This window comes from Salvelinus namaycush, chromosome 14 (assembly GCF_016432855.1).
Source record: "Salvelinus namaycush isolate Seneca chromosome 14, SaNama_1.0, whole genome shotgun sequence".
Lineage (NCBI taxonomy): Eukaryota > Metazoa > Chordata > Actinopteri > Salmoniformes > Salmonidae > Salvelinus > Salvelinus namaycush.
The window spans coordinates 30,778,689-30,793,363 of record NC_052320.1 but is presented as its reverse complement, the minus strand read 5'-3'; the positions used below and the strand labels follow the sequence as shown (position 1 = coordinate 30,793,363).

The 14,675-nt window shown below is 42.5% G+C and overlaps 1 protein-coding gene across 1 annotated transcript; it reads right to left on the bottom strand.

The window, feature by feature from the left end:
- Nucleotides 1-2,408: 2,408 nt before the first annotated feature.
- tmem51a (transmembrane protein 51a) lies at nt 2,409-14,451 on the bottom strand. The gene is made up of 3 exons (XM_039008380.1): nt 14,014-14,451; nt 7,938-8,390; nt 2,409-4,188 (listed from the first exon to the last, which is right to left on the bottom strand). Exons 2-3 carry the CDS (start codon nt 8,318-8,320, stop codon nt 3,804-3,806), a joined length of 768 nt encoding a protein of 255 aa, XP_038864308.1. The 5' UTR covers nt 8,321-8,390; nt 14,014-14,451; the 3' UTR covers nt 2,409-3,803.
- Between the last annotated feature and the right edge of the window lie 224 nt (nt 14,452-14,675).

The window sequence follows — 14,675 nt, the reverse complement described above, 5'->3', positions numbered from 1 at the left end:
GGTCTGAGAGTCTTTAGGTGCCTTTTGGCAAACTCCAAGCTGGCAGTCATGTGCCTTTTATTGAGGAGTGGTTTCTGTTTAGCCACTCTACCATAAAGGCCTGATTGGTAGTGCTGCAGAGATGGTTGTCCTTCTGGAATGTTCTCCCATCTCCACAGAGGAACTCTGGAGCTCTGTAAGAGTGACCATCGGGTTCTTGGTCACCTCCCTGACCAAGGCACTTCTCCCGATTGCTCAGTTTGGCCGGGGGCAGCCAGCTGTAGGAAGAGTCTTGGTGGTTCCAAACTTCCTCCATTTAAGAATGATGGAGGTGACTGTGTTCTTAAGGAACCTTCAATGCTGCAGAAATGTGTTGGTACAGATCTGGGGAAGGGTACCTCGACACAATCCTGTCTCGGAGCTCTATGGACAATTCCTTCGACCTCATGGCTTTTTTTTCCTCCTCTGACATGCAGTGTCAACTGTGGGACCTTATATAGACAGGTGTGTGCGCCTTTCCAAATCATGTCCAATCAATCATATTTTCTACAGGTGGAGTCCAATCAAGTTGTAGAAACATCTCAATGATGATCAATGGAAACAGGATGCACCTGAGCTCAATTTTGAGTATCATAGCAAAGGGTCTGAGTACTTACATAAAGTATTTATTTTTAATACATTTCTAAAAACCTGTTTTCACTTTGTCGCTATGGGGTATATTGTGTGTAGATTGATGAGGAAAAACATTTATTTAATCCATTTTAGAATAAGGTTGTAACGTAACAAAATGTGATAAAGTGAAGGGGTCTGAATATTTCCCGAAGGCACTGTATACTACAGGAAGTAAGGTACTGCCACGGTTAATGATTTCCCAGAAACACGTTAGTGTGGTTGCTGAAAACCAGTAAGTCGTCACAGGACCTATTTGCAATAAAACTGTGTGGTCGGAATAGTTTGAATTTATTTTTTACATTATTCATACTCAACTCCTTTACTGTACACAATAATGCATTATTCTGAACTCGTCGAAGTCAACATAAACAGACAGAACTCCTCATACAAATACATACTTTCACAATACATACAAAAGGAAATTTAGTCATACAAGCCAATCATATAGTTTACAAATAATGCTAAGTATTTGAAATGATGTGAATAAATGTTATACATACAGCTGGTTGAGAGAAAAGTCCATTGAACTCATGAACAATGTTTCTGTTCCACATAAGAATATTCTTAAAAGGACAATACACTCCAAAATCTAAGTTTGTTAGATGTTTTTATACCTCAAAAGAAGTCTAATGTGAAGGTGGATCCATGTCCAACACCATTGATTGTATAGATACAGCTGTATTCCTCAATCCCAAATGAATGGAAAAGATGGACACCATGGTGCTTATCTTGATGCTGATCTGTTTATGAATGGAAAAGATGAGCACAATTTTTTATTCATAAACAGATAAGCATCTCTGGTGCTCATTGTTATCATTCATTTGGGGTTGTGACATTATCGTTGGATCTACAAAACCAATGGAATGTGTACGTTGCTTAACATAATGCTTCTTTTGAGGTTTGAAAACGTCTGACAAACTTTCATTTTAGAGTGCAGTGTCCCCATAAGTACAGAACATGGTATGAAGCCACGGATTCCTCACAGCCAAAACTGGTCGCCCCCACACACACACAGCACTGCCTAGGCATCACAACTACAAATACCGTCAACAATATTGTACAAAATCAATGTATAAAACTAAAATGTAGATGATGTGCATGCTATTTTACATGTATAAACTGTACTGAACAAAAATATAAAAACGCAACAATTTCAGAGATTTTACTGAGTTACAGTTCTAACAAGGAAATCAGTTAATTGAAATAAATTCATTAGGCCCTAATCTACGGATTTCACGACTGGGCAGGGGCGCAGCCATGGGTGAGCCTGGGAGGGCATAGGCCCACCCATTTGGGAGCTAGGCCCAGCCAATCAAAATGAGTTTTTCCCCACAAAAGGGATTTATTAAAGACAGAAATACTCTTCAGCACAGATGTGGAGCTCCTGGGCTGGCGTGATTACATGTAGTCTGCGGTTGTGAGGCCAGTTATCTAAAACGACATTGGAGGCGGCTTATGGTATAGAAATGAACATTTAAATTCTGGCAACAGTTCTAAAGGACATTCCTGCAGGCAGCATGATAATTGCACGCTCCTTCAAAATGTAACATCTAAGGCATTGTGTTGTGTGACAAAATGTCACATTTTAGAGTAGCCTTTTATTTCGTGCACCTGTGTAATAACTATGCTGTTTAATCATCTTCTTGATATGCCACATCTGTCAGGTGGATGGATTATCTTGGCAAAGGAGAAACGCTCACTAACAGGAATGTAAACAAATTTGTTCAGAAAATTAGAGAAATATGCTTTTTGTGCATATGGAACATTTCTGGGATCTTGTGTTTCAGGTCATGAAACATGGGACCAACACTTTACATTTATATTTTTGTTTAGCATAGTAATTCAACAATTCAATTCTAATTAAAAAAGCCTATTCTTGTTCTGTGTGCATAGGTATACATTTGCTAGTTTATTAAGTGTTCACTTACACAAAAAAGGCTACTGTTGTGTACAGTTTGTGTTCCCATCTAAAAAGTAGTGAATAGTTGTTGAACAGGTTCATCAACATGACATCAGAAAATAGCATCCGTATGATAAGAAAATAACATTCTTAACTTCCCAAAACTTCATGGACTCGCTAATTTCCATACTCTCATAAGCATAAAACAAACAGGCTAGAGAGATAGGTACTGATGTATTTTCGCTCCACTAAACAAAATGGGGTCAAACCATGGACACCAGAAGTTCATTCTCTGAATACTCCTAATGAAAGTGCTGCCAGTCAAGGAGCTAGTGAAGAATAGTTCAAGAGTGATGAGTGAGTGAGCAATGGGTGCCATTATCCCAGCTGCTCAGAGAAAGTCCCCCTTGTGTTCTCCTCTATTGAGCAAAAAAAAAAAAAAAAAAGTCAAGGAAAAGAGCTGGACTACACTACTGCCTTCAGAGCCCAACCCCATTTCACCATGGCTACAGGGTAAAGGCTTCTAACTACCCATGAGCCTCGGTCTCTCGCAATTGTCCTCTATTGACGAGCAACACAGGCAGCAACACACAAACACTGTCTGTCTGAGCAAGGCGGCCATTGATTCAGTCGCCAAATAGCACTTCTCCCAAAATGTGAGGAGCAGCTGTCTAAGTAGCTGTACAGAATACAAAAACACAGACATGAATAATACATCTATAACACGTGGCTGACTGGACTGAGGATGAAGACGGAACTTGAAATAATATATCAGACAGACGAAAATAAAATATGGTCAACTGCATACAAAAGGAGATTTGGACCAGAGTAAGTACTCGTTGTAAAGGAATAAAAGGCATCAAAGACACACCGAGTATTTCCCCCAAAAATATTGATCCTTTGAACCGAGCTTCAATGTCCTTGTAAGCTTCAATGTCCTTGTAATCATAGTCAGAAATTGGATGTACTCTCTGTCCAAGTGTTCCCTCTGTCCAGCAACATTAGAGTTGCCCCAAAGATCTACTCAAATGCCAGTGCCTCACATATGGAAGTGCTCACTGCCCTTGAGTTGCAGGTCTAAAGAAAAGTCCTCAGCCAGGTAGGCATGACAAGGGCCATTGAGATGATTTAACCACAGATGCATGACAAGGGCCATCTGATCACATCTATAGTAGCACTGCACAACCAATCCACGCCTAGTGGGACGCAGCGGCTTCAGTAACCTGCTTTGAAACCTAGAAGGTGCCAAGTCTCAGAGCTGGGGTGCTTTGTCCTCATACATTGGTGGCGGAGTGAGCGGCTCAATAGAGATCCCTCCTGATGGCTGAGAGTTATCCGTGTTATTCATAAAGAGCTTCTCCGATTTAATCCTCCGGATCTTAAGGGGAAGGAGCTTGAGGCCTGTTCGCCCAGGGCGGCGGTTAGGCACAGCAGAGGAGGCAGGGTTAGCGGAAGCGGGTGACGTCTGGGTGACATCTGACCCTTCCAGCTCAATCTGCACACCGTCCACCAGGTCGTCGTAGGAGGGCAGCTGGGAGGAGCTGTGGCGCAAGTTGCTCTGGCGTATGGGGTACTCGCCGCTGCCTACCACCTCCTCGTAGCTGGGCACAGTGTACCTCTGGGATCGCTCCTCTGCCCTGTGGACATTCATACAGAAACACAGACAGACATGAGTAACTATGCGCTTTCAGAATGGACTGTGTTCGTTTCTATATTGTTGATTCCGTGTGTACTCTAGGCTATGCCGTGTGTACTCTAGGCTATGCCGTGTGTACTGATAAATACAGTCCTGATGGTTTTACATTGCTTTATTGCAACAGGTGCCCTGTTTATGTAATGGGGCTTGAACTTAAAAGTTACTTAAAGAAGCACTAAAACATGGGTAACCAATGTTAATAGCAAAGGACCAGTGTCGGTGCAGGATTTTGCTCCAGCCAAAGCAAAGCCATTCACATGATCAAACGAAACAACTAACCACAGTGAACAAACAAACAAAACATGCAACAATTTCAAAGAATTTACTGAGTTACAATTCATAAGGATATGAATCAATTTAAATAAATTCATCAGGCCCTAATCTATGGATTTCACATAACTGGGAATACAGATATGCATCTGTTGGTCACAGATACCTTAAAAAAAAGGTAGAGGCATGGATCAGAGAACCAGTCAGTATCTGGTGTGGCCACCATTTGCCTCATGCAGCGCGACATCTCCTTCACATAGAGTTGATCAGGCTGTTAATTGTGGCGTGTTGTCCCACTTCTCTTCAATGGCTGTGGGAAGTTGCTGGATATTGCCGGGAACTGGAACACGCCATTGTACCCGGCGATCTAGAGCGTCCAAAACATGCTCAATGGGTGACATGTCTGGTGAGTGTGCAGGCCATGGAAGAGCTGGGACATTTTCAGCTTCGAGGAATTGTGTCCAGATCCTTGCGACATGGGGGTCGTGGCCTGGTGATGGCGGTGGATGAATGGCACGACAATGGGCCTCAGGATCTTGTCACGATATCTCAAATTGCACGGAGATAAAAATGGGGGCACTCTTTACATCTACCCGGTACAGTTGAAACTGGGATTCATCCGTGAAGAGCACACTTCTCCAGTATGCCAGTGGCCATCGAAGGTGAGCATTTGCACACTGACGCCGAACTGCAGTCAGGTCAAGACCCTGGTGAGGACGACGAGCATGCAGATGAGCTTCCCTGAGACGGTTTCCGACAGTTTGAGCAGAAATTCTTAGGTTATGCAAACCCACAGTTTCATCAGCTGTCAGGGTGGCTGGTCTCAGACGATCCCGCAGGTGAAGAAGCCGGATGTGGAGGTCCTAGGCTGGCGTGGATACACGTGGTCTGTGGTTGTAAAGCCGGTTAGACGTACTGTCAAATTGTTTTAAACAATGTTGGCGGCAGCTTATGGTAGAGAAACTAACATTAAATTATCTGGCAACAGCTCTGGTGGACATTCCTGCGGTCAGCATGCATACACTCCCTCAAAACTTGAGACATCTGTGGCATTGTGTTGTGTGACAAAACTGCACATTTAGAGTGGTCTTTTATTGTCCCCAGCACAAGGTGCACCTGTGTAATGCTAATGCCGTTTAATCAGCTTCTTGGCAAATGAGAAATGCTCACTTACAGGGATGCAAACAAATTTGTGCACACAATTTGAGACAGTGCAATCGGAAAGTATTCAGACCCCTTCCATTTTTCCACATTTTGTTACAGCCTTATTATTTTACCCACTTTTTCCTCCCCAATTTCTTCATATCCAATTGATAGTTACAGTCTTATCCCATCCCTGCAACTCCCGTACGGACTCGGGAGAGGCGAAGGTCGAGAGCCGTGCGTCCCCCGAAACATAACCCCGCCAAGCTGCACCAATGTGTTGGAGGAAACACTGTATACCTGGCAACCATGTCAGCGTGCCTGCACCCGGCACGCCATTGGAGACGCTGGAGCACGATGGGACAAGGACATCCCTGACCGGCCAAACCCTCTCCAAAGCCGGACAACTCTGGGCCAATTGTGCATCGCCTCATGGGTATCCCGGTCGCGGCCGGCTGCGACACAGCCCAGTATCAAACCATGATCTGTAGGAACACAGCTAGCCCTGCGATGCAGTGACTTAGACCGCTGCGCCACCCGGGAGGCTCCAGTTGATTGGACTCCACCTGTGGTAAATTCAATTGATTTGACATGATTTGGAAAGGCACACGCCTGTGTATATAAGGTCCCCCAGTTGACACTGCATGTCAGGGCAAAAACCAAGCCATGAGGTAGAAGGAATTGTCCGTAGAGCTCCGAGACAGGATTGTGTCGAGGCACAGATCTGGGGAAGGCTACCAAAAAATGTCTGCAGCATTTATTAAGGTCCCCAAGAACACAGTGTCCTCCATCTATTTTAAATGGAAGAAGTTTGGAACCACCAAGACTCCTCCTAGAGCTGGCCGCCTGGCAAAATTGAGAAATTGGGGGAGAAGGGCCTTGGTCAGGGAGGTGACCAAGAACCTGATGGTCACTCTGATAGAGCTTCAGAGTTCCTCTGTGGAGATGGCAGAACCTTCGAGAAGGACAATCATCTCTGCAGCACTCCACCAATCAGGCCTTTATGGTAGAGTGGCCAGACAGAAGCCACTAACTCAGTAAAAGGCACATGACAGCCTACTTGGAGTTTGCTAAGTGTCACCTATAGACTCTCAGACCATGAGAAACAAGACTCTCTGGTCTGATGAAACCAAGATTGAACACTTTGGTCTAAATGCCAACTGTCTTGTCTGGAAGAAACCTGGAACCATCCCTATGGTGACGCATGGTGGTGGCAGCATCACGCTGTGGGGATGTTTTTCAGCAGCAGGGACTGGGAGACTAGTCAGGATCGAGGGAAAGATGAAGTACAGAGAGATCCTTGATGAAAACCTGCTTCAGAGCTCTCCGGACCTCAGACTGGGGCGAAGGTTCACCTTCCAACAGGACAATGACCCTAAGCACACAGCCAAGACAACGCAGAAGTGGCTTCGGGACACGTCTCTGAATGTCCTTGAGTGGCCCAGCCAGAGCCTGGACTTGAACTTGAATCTCTGGAAAGACCTAAAAATAGCTGTGCAGCAACGCTACCCATCCAACCTGCCAGAGCTTAAGACGATCTGCAGAGAATGGGAGAAACTCCCCAAATACAGGTGTGACAAGCTTGCAGCGTCATACCCAAGAAGACTCGAGGCTGTAATCGCTGCGAAAGGTGCTTCAACAAAGTACTGAGTAAAGGGTCTGAATACTTATGTAAATGTGATTTGTTTTTTATATTTGCAAAAAACATTTAAACCTGTTTTTGCTTTTTTTCCATTATGGAGTTGCGTGTAGATTGATGAGGGAAAAACTATTTAAATCAATTTTAGTAAGGCTGTAACGTAACAAAATGTGGAAAAGTGAAGGGATCTGAATATTTCCCGAACGCACTGTAAATAAGCTTGTGTGTATGGAACATTTCTGGGCTCTTTTATTTCAGCTCATGAAACATTGGACGAACACTATACATGTTATATTTATATTTTTGTTCAGTGTTGAATCAGCTGAACATGTGTTAGCCCTCATAGGTTAAAGGGCAATATTCATCTCCAGCACCACCACAAACATCAATACATGTGAGAATGGCAAGTTCCTATTTTTTGTAGTCAAAAATATAGAAATAAGTGTTTCTGATGACATCATCCGGAAACACTGATGGCGTCATCTGGTGTGCATCATGCAATGTTACACATCTAGGAGCAGTCAAACGGTTAGTAAAGTAATAAAGGGATTGCCCACCCCTGCACTGAACCCTGAGCAAACAAACCTGCTGAGATCATTAATTAGCGTACAAACTAACACAGTAGCTACAGTACTCACGCCTCTCCGTCGTCCTCACTGGCAGCTTCGTTGCCTGCCCCCAGAGTCTGGGCCTCTAGGAGCACCTGCTGCTCCCGCTGCTTGTTCCTCATCCCCAGGCACAGGGACAGCAGGAGCATGGCCACTCCAGCCCCGACCAGTACAAAGGCCACCGATGAAGTCCTACCCCTAGTGTCCGGTTTCGGGTTCCCTCCTCCATTGCCACTGCTGTTGTTCCCGGCCATGTCGGAGGGCACCACACTCCACACGATCATGACAATGCCCAGGGCCACCAGTCCCACCCCCAGGGCACACAAGGCATACTGGGAACCCGAGTTTCCGGGACTGTTGTTGTGGTTGCTGGCAACATGGAGGTTTGGGGGCACCTCAACGCTGGAGTGCATTTTCCCCAAAACGTAGGCCCACCTAGTGTTCAGCTAGGTCAGCTAGCTGCTTCACACCTGGGGTCAAAGACTGAGGAGAGAAACAGTTGATTAGGGCACAAATAGAACACTGATACAGTAAAGAGGTTAATATGTGGGGTTAACAATAGAGGTCAACCGATTAATCGGAATGGCCGATTAATTAGGGCCGATTTCAAGTTTTCATAACAATCGGAAATCGGTAATTGTGGATGCCGATTTTGCCTGATTATTCACAAAAAAAAAATTTACACCTTTATTTAACTAGGCAAGTCAGTTAAGAACACATTCTTATTTTCAATGACAGCTTAGGAACGGTGGGTTAACTGCCTTGTTCAGGGGCAGAACGACAGATTTTTACCTTGTCAGCTCAGGGATTCAATCTTGCAACCTTACGGTTAACTAGTCCAACGCTCTAACCACCTGCCTCACGAGGAGCCCGCCTGTTACGCGAATGCAGTAAGAAGCCAAGGTAAGTTGCTAGCTAGCATTAAACTTAATCATAATCACTAGTTATAACTACACATGGTTGATGATATTACTAGTTCATCTAGCATGTCCTGCGTTGCATATAATCGATGCAGTGCGCATTCGCGAAAAAGGACTGTCGTTGCGCCAATGTGTACCTAACCATAAACATCGATGCCTTTCTTAAAATCAATACACAGAAGTATATATTTTTAAACCTGCATATTTAGCTAAAAGAAATCCAGGTTAGCAGGCAATATTAACCAGGTGAAATTGTGTCACTTCTCTTGCGTTCATTGCACGCAGTCAGGGTATATGCAACAGTTTGGGCCGCCTGGCTCATTGCGAACTAATTTGCCAGAATTTTACGTAATTATGACATAACATTGAAGGTTGTGTAATGTAACAGGAATATTTAGACTGATGGATGCCACCCGTTAGATAAAATACGGAACTGTTCCGAATTTCACTGAAAGAATAAACGTCTTGTTTTCGAGATGATAGTTTCCGGATCCGACCATATTAATGACCTAAGGCTCGTATTTCTGTGTGTTATTATGTTATAATTAAGTCTACGATTTGATACAGCAGTCTGACTGAGCGATGGTGGGCACCAGCAGGCTCGTAAGCATTCATTCAAACAGCACCTTTGTGCGTTTTGCCAGCAGCTCTGCTGTTTATGAATTCAAGCCCATCAACTCCCGAGATTAGGCTGGTGTAACCGATGTGAAATGGCTAGCTAGTTAGCGGGGTGCGCGCTAATAGCGTTTCAAACGTCACTCGCTCTGAGACTTGGAGTAGTTGTTCCCTTGCTCTGCATGGGTAACACTGCTTCGAGGGTGGCTGTTGTCGATGTGTTCCTCGTTCGAGCCCAGGTAGGAGCGAGGAGAGGGACGGAAGCTATACTGTTACACCGGCAATACTAAAGTGCCTATAAGAACATCCAATAGTCAAAGGTATATGAAATACAAAATGGTATAGAGAGAAATAGTCCTATAATTCCTATAATAACTACAACCTAAAACTTCTTATCTGGGAATATTGAAGACTCATGTTAAAAGGAACCACCAGCTTTCATATGTTCTCATGTTCTGAGCAAGGAACTTAAACGTTAGCTTTCTTACATGGCAAATATTGCACTTCTACTTTCTTCTCCAACACTTTGTTTTTGCATTATTTAAACCAAATTGAACATGCTTCATTATTTATTTGAGGCTAAATTGATTTTATTGATGTATTATATTAAGTGTTCATTCAGTATTGTTGTAATTGTCATTATTACAAATACATTTTAAAGATCGTCCGATTAATCGGTATCGGCCTTTTTTGTCCTCCAATAATCGGTATCGGCGTTGAAAAATCATAATCGGTCGACCTCTAGTTAACAATATTATTTCAATACAAATCCAAATATAAGAGTAAATGTGGAAAATTATGGCACTCAAACTGTGATGGAATTTGGATAGAGAATCATTGTTCCAATAACTTCAATATAGTCCAATTTAAAACAATTCGGTGGAAAAAAAAAGCACACACTTGCCCTACACCTTACCATTTCACTATTCCCTTGCATTTGAATAGGCTTCTCTATCAATAGATCCTCCAGCTAGAGTTGGGTGGGCAATATGCCTTTCCTTTGTTTAAGATGATGCGACTGCCAGCAGCTTCTGTCTCCTGTGAACATTAGCACCTACTTACCATTGAGCCAACACTTACACGGAGTTGGAAAACTCCCGTATGCAGACTTTATAATAATAAGGTGTGTTTTTATGGCAAGATTTAACAGCACAGACTCCTAGGTACAGGAACATCTTGCACAATGTCAAGTTGTTCAGTAGAATTAAGAAATGCCATTCAAAGCCGTTTTACAGGGATTTTATTTGGAATGTCACTTTTCTGGAAACGGGATGAAGTCAGTATATTTTGAGTGGCTTTCATAAAAAAAAAAAAAATGTAAACACTCCAGGACTATTCAGACTGCTGATAAACACTCTTCTCATCTTTCTATCAAAAATAGAACTGCCATGTACGACAAATGCATTTCAGAATATATTTTCCAAGAGAATCTTAGAATACATCATTTATGATATAAAATGTTTCTGAAAAGTTTGAAGAACATCCCAGAACAAGCACACAAAATGTAGTGAAATCACAATCTTCTGAAGCTAAGATATGATACATTATTATCCATCACAACTGTTATGGATGTCATAACGCTGAAAAAGGATACTGACAATGAAGAGGGAAACCAATACTAGACCATGTAAAACCTTGATTAAAGTTAGATTTACAGAGAATGTTTCAAGATGATCCGATTGAAGGTGCATGTCTTACAAAAACGTTTCCTAAAAAAATGTAATGGATGTTACATTGTCTTTCCCTTATATTTGACCTTCCCACGGTATTGCCTGAATATGGGTGCTCCTGTGTGTCTATCTTTACGAGAGCAAGAACGGTTACTCATAAAACCAGACATGCATTTTGCAACCCGAATCACCAGATTAGAAAATACATTTACCCCCATGACAATTACCTGTGTCAGTTACAGTATGGTTAACTAACTGCTAAGTCCTTAACGGTTATAAATCAGCAGTTATTCATTTTACAGGCCTAACCGCCAGCGGGCGAGTGCCAGCGGGCACACCATCTCAATTTGGTTGAGGTCGGTGGATTGTGGAGGCCAGGTCATCTGATGGGGCACTCCAGCACTCTCCTTCTTGGTAAAAATAACTCCAGGCTGTGTTGGGTCATTGTCCTGTTGAAAAACAAATGATAGTCCCACTAAGCGCAAGCCAGATGGGATGGCGGATCGCTGCAGAATGCTGTGGTAGCCATGCTGGTTAAGTGTGCCTTGAATTCTAAATAAGTCAGACAGTTTCACCAGTAAAGCACCCCCACATCATAATACCTACTCCTCCATTCTTTACGGTGGGAAATACACATGCAGAGATCATCCTTTCACCCACACCGCATCTCACAAAGACACGGCGGTTGGAACCAAAAATCTCAAATTTGGACTCGTCAGACAAAGGACAAATTTCCACTGGTCTAAATGTCCATTGCTTGTGTTTCTTGGCCCAAGCAAGTCTCTTCTTCTTATTGGTGTCCTTTAGTTGTGTTTTTTTTGTTGCAGCAATTCAACCATGAAGGCCTGATTCACACAATCTCAACATCAACTGTTCAGAGGAGATGTGTCTGTTACTTGAACTCTGAAGCATTTATTTGGGCTGCAATTTCTGAGGCTGGTAAATCCAATGAACTTATCCTCTGCAGCAGAGGTAACTCTGGGTCTTCCATTCCTGTGGCGGTCCTTATGAGAACCAGTTTCATCATAGCGCTTGATGGTTTTTGCGACTGCAGTTGAAGAAACGTTTAAAGTTCTTGACATTTTCTGTAATGACTGACCTTCATGTCTTAAAGTAATGATGGACTGTCATTTCTCTTTGCTGATTTGAGCTGTTCTTGCCATAATATGGACTTGATCTTTTACCAAATAGGGCCATCTTCTGTATACCATCCCTACCTTGTCACAACACAACTGATTGGCTCAAACGCATTAAGGAAAGAAATTCCACAAATTAATTTAAGAAGGTACACCTGTTCATTGAAATGCATTCCAGGTGACTACCTCATGAACCTGGTTGAGAGAATGCATAGAGTGTGCAAAGCTGTCATCAAGGAAAAGGGTATCAAATATAAAATAGAATTTGAATTGTTTAACACTTTTTTGTTTAACACATGATTCCATATGTGTTATGTCATAGTTTTGATATCTTCACTATGATTCTACAATGTAGAAAATAGTACAAATAAAGAAAAACCCTTGAATGAGTAGACGTGTCCAACCTTTTGACTGGTACTGTACTTTAGAACGATTTAGACATGATTTGCGGGAAAATTAAAAGAGGGACCTTACATCAAAACCTCATCATGGTGAGGACATTAATAGTGAGATGTCCAAAGCCATTTTGTTAAATATTGTATTTCTTTGATTAAAATAAGTTACCCAGACTTGAGCTTTTAAGAGTTAATTAATCATCCACATTACCAAACTTTGCTTTGTGTCAGCAATTGGACATTGTTCTTATGGGGGGGGGGGGGGGGCTAGTTACCCCACATTACCCTATGCATGCCTTGATACCCTCAATCTGACAGATTACAAATTGCTAGGGCCAGCAAAATAATACTTTTGTGTGCATGTCTGGACTTGCTAAGAGAGAGAGAGCGAAAGAGAGATCAAGGAACAACTGATATAGAATTACTAGCACACTGAAGAATGTGTGGTATGACCAAAACCCCACCCCACCCTGTACAACTAGGCCTAAAAGTAATTTCAAAATAACAGCTGTTATTTTTTTAGGGGGACATTTTCTTGAACAGTCAATATGTAACCTAGCCTCATACATCTGGCTGGTTGTACACAGTTGTGTAACCCAAACGTGCACAAAACTGTGCCACAATGACATAAGGAAAATACTTGGAATAACTTTAAAAGCCTTGTAGCAATTTCAGAATACCATTCCAGGTGCCTACTCTCAGCAGTTTAAAATGTTCAGAACTCTATTGACAGCCCATTGGAAAATGTTAATTAACAGTGCCCACGTTTGTGGAAATAAAAAAAAGCGTGAGAGTGATAAGTCGACCTAACCATTGAAAAAGTTAAATCTCCTTTGCAACTGTATTCGATTTGTTCTGTTTTTTACAGAATTACATTTTAGCAGACATTTGAGGTAGCATTGATTTGTCAACTTGTGAAGTTCTGTATCCATTACAACGTGTATGTATTTCTAAAGATGTGTAGCAGTTAGAACAGAAGTAGCTGACACATGCATGCAGTGAGTGCCCTGTTGAAGTTGAGAAGTAGACGAACGGAAGTGTGACGACATTACGAAGTATTTCAGCACAGTCACATTCCAGTGCATTGATAGCCCACAAAATGCATATGTCGATGAGAGAGGTAATGTCTAGGGTAGTAATGTGTACAGACGCCACATTCTACTAAATTAGATACTTAGCCCAGCTATCACGCTGGCTACACAGGCGTGTTCTGCAAACAAATAGATTAACCCATAACATTATCACTCTAATATTAAGACTATAGCCTACTACTACGCGAAGTATGAATCAAAGGTACTGAACTGTTAAAAACAACGGTTTGTAAAAATGAAGACAATATGATACAATGGGTGGAAAATAGCCGCCCTTACCTTTGCATGCTGACGATACATTCCAAAGTGTTTTCTTTCTTCGAAGTTGATCACCCGCGATCAAGGGAATTACTGTACGTAGCCTAGCTATTTCTTGGAAATATACTAACCAAGCCACATTTCTAACCAGAAACTTTCTTCGACGGACCTATAGACGACTGATGTGATCACGTCACAAAAACAATGCGCGCGCTTCAATGGGGCAAAAGGCCGTGTGCCAATTGCGAGCAACATTGGGCGGATTCGATTATGCTGAACTGCGGGGCACTGGTCTATGGCCCGTGATGTGAACGAGGGAAGAGCGCTTTCTCAAATGAACAGAAATCTGCGTCAGTCATGTTGTCAACAATGCAACATGGTGCATCGTCCCCCCAAAATACAAGCTACAATCCCTTTACGATAAAATATAGACTATGTTTCAATTTTCAAACAAGGTTTTATTGGCAAGGTAGATAAAGCGTGTATATCAAAAGCAATCACTTTTGCATGGGAAAACACAGAATCGTACTCATAACTACACGTGCTTAATTAAGTCCCCTTAATTTTGAGCCAACTTCGCAGTCAGACAGAGTTCACGCCTGGGAGGCAGCTCCATTCAGCTAGTTTTATCTTGTTCTGTATATAAACAAAAATAATACACATAAACCTTGTTCTTGATACCA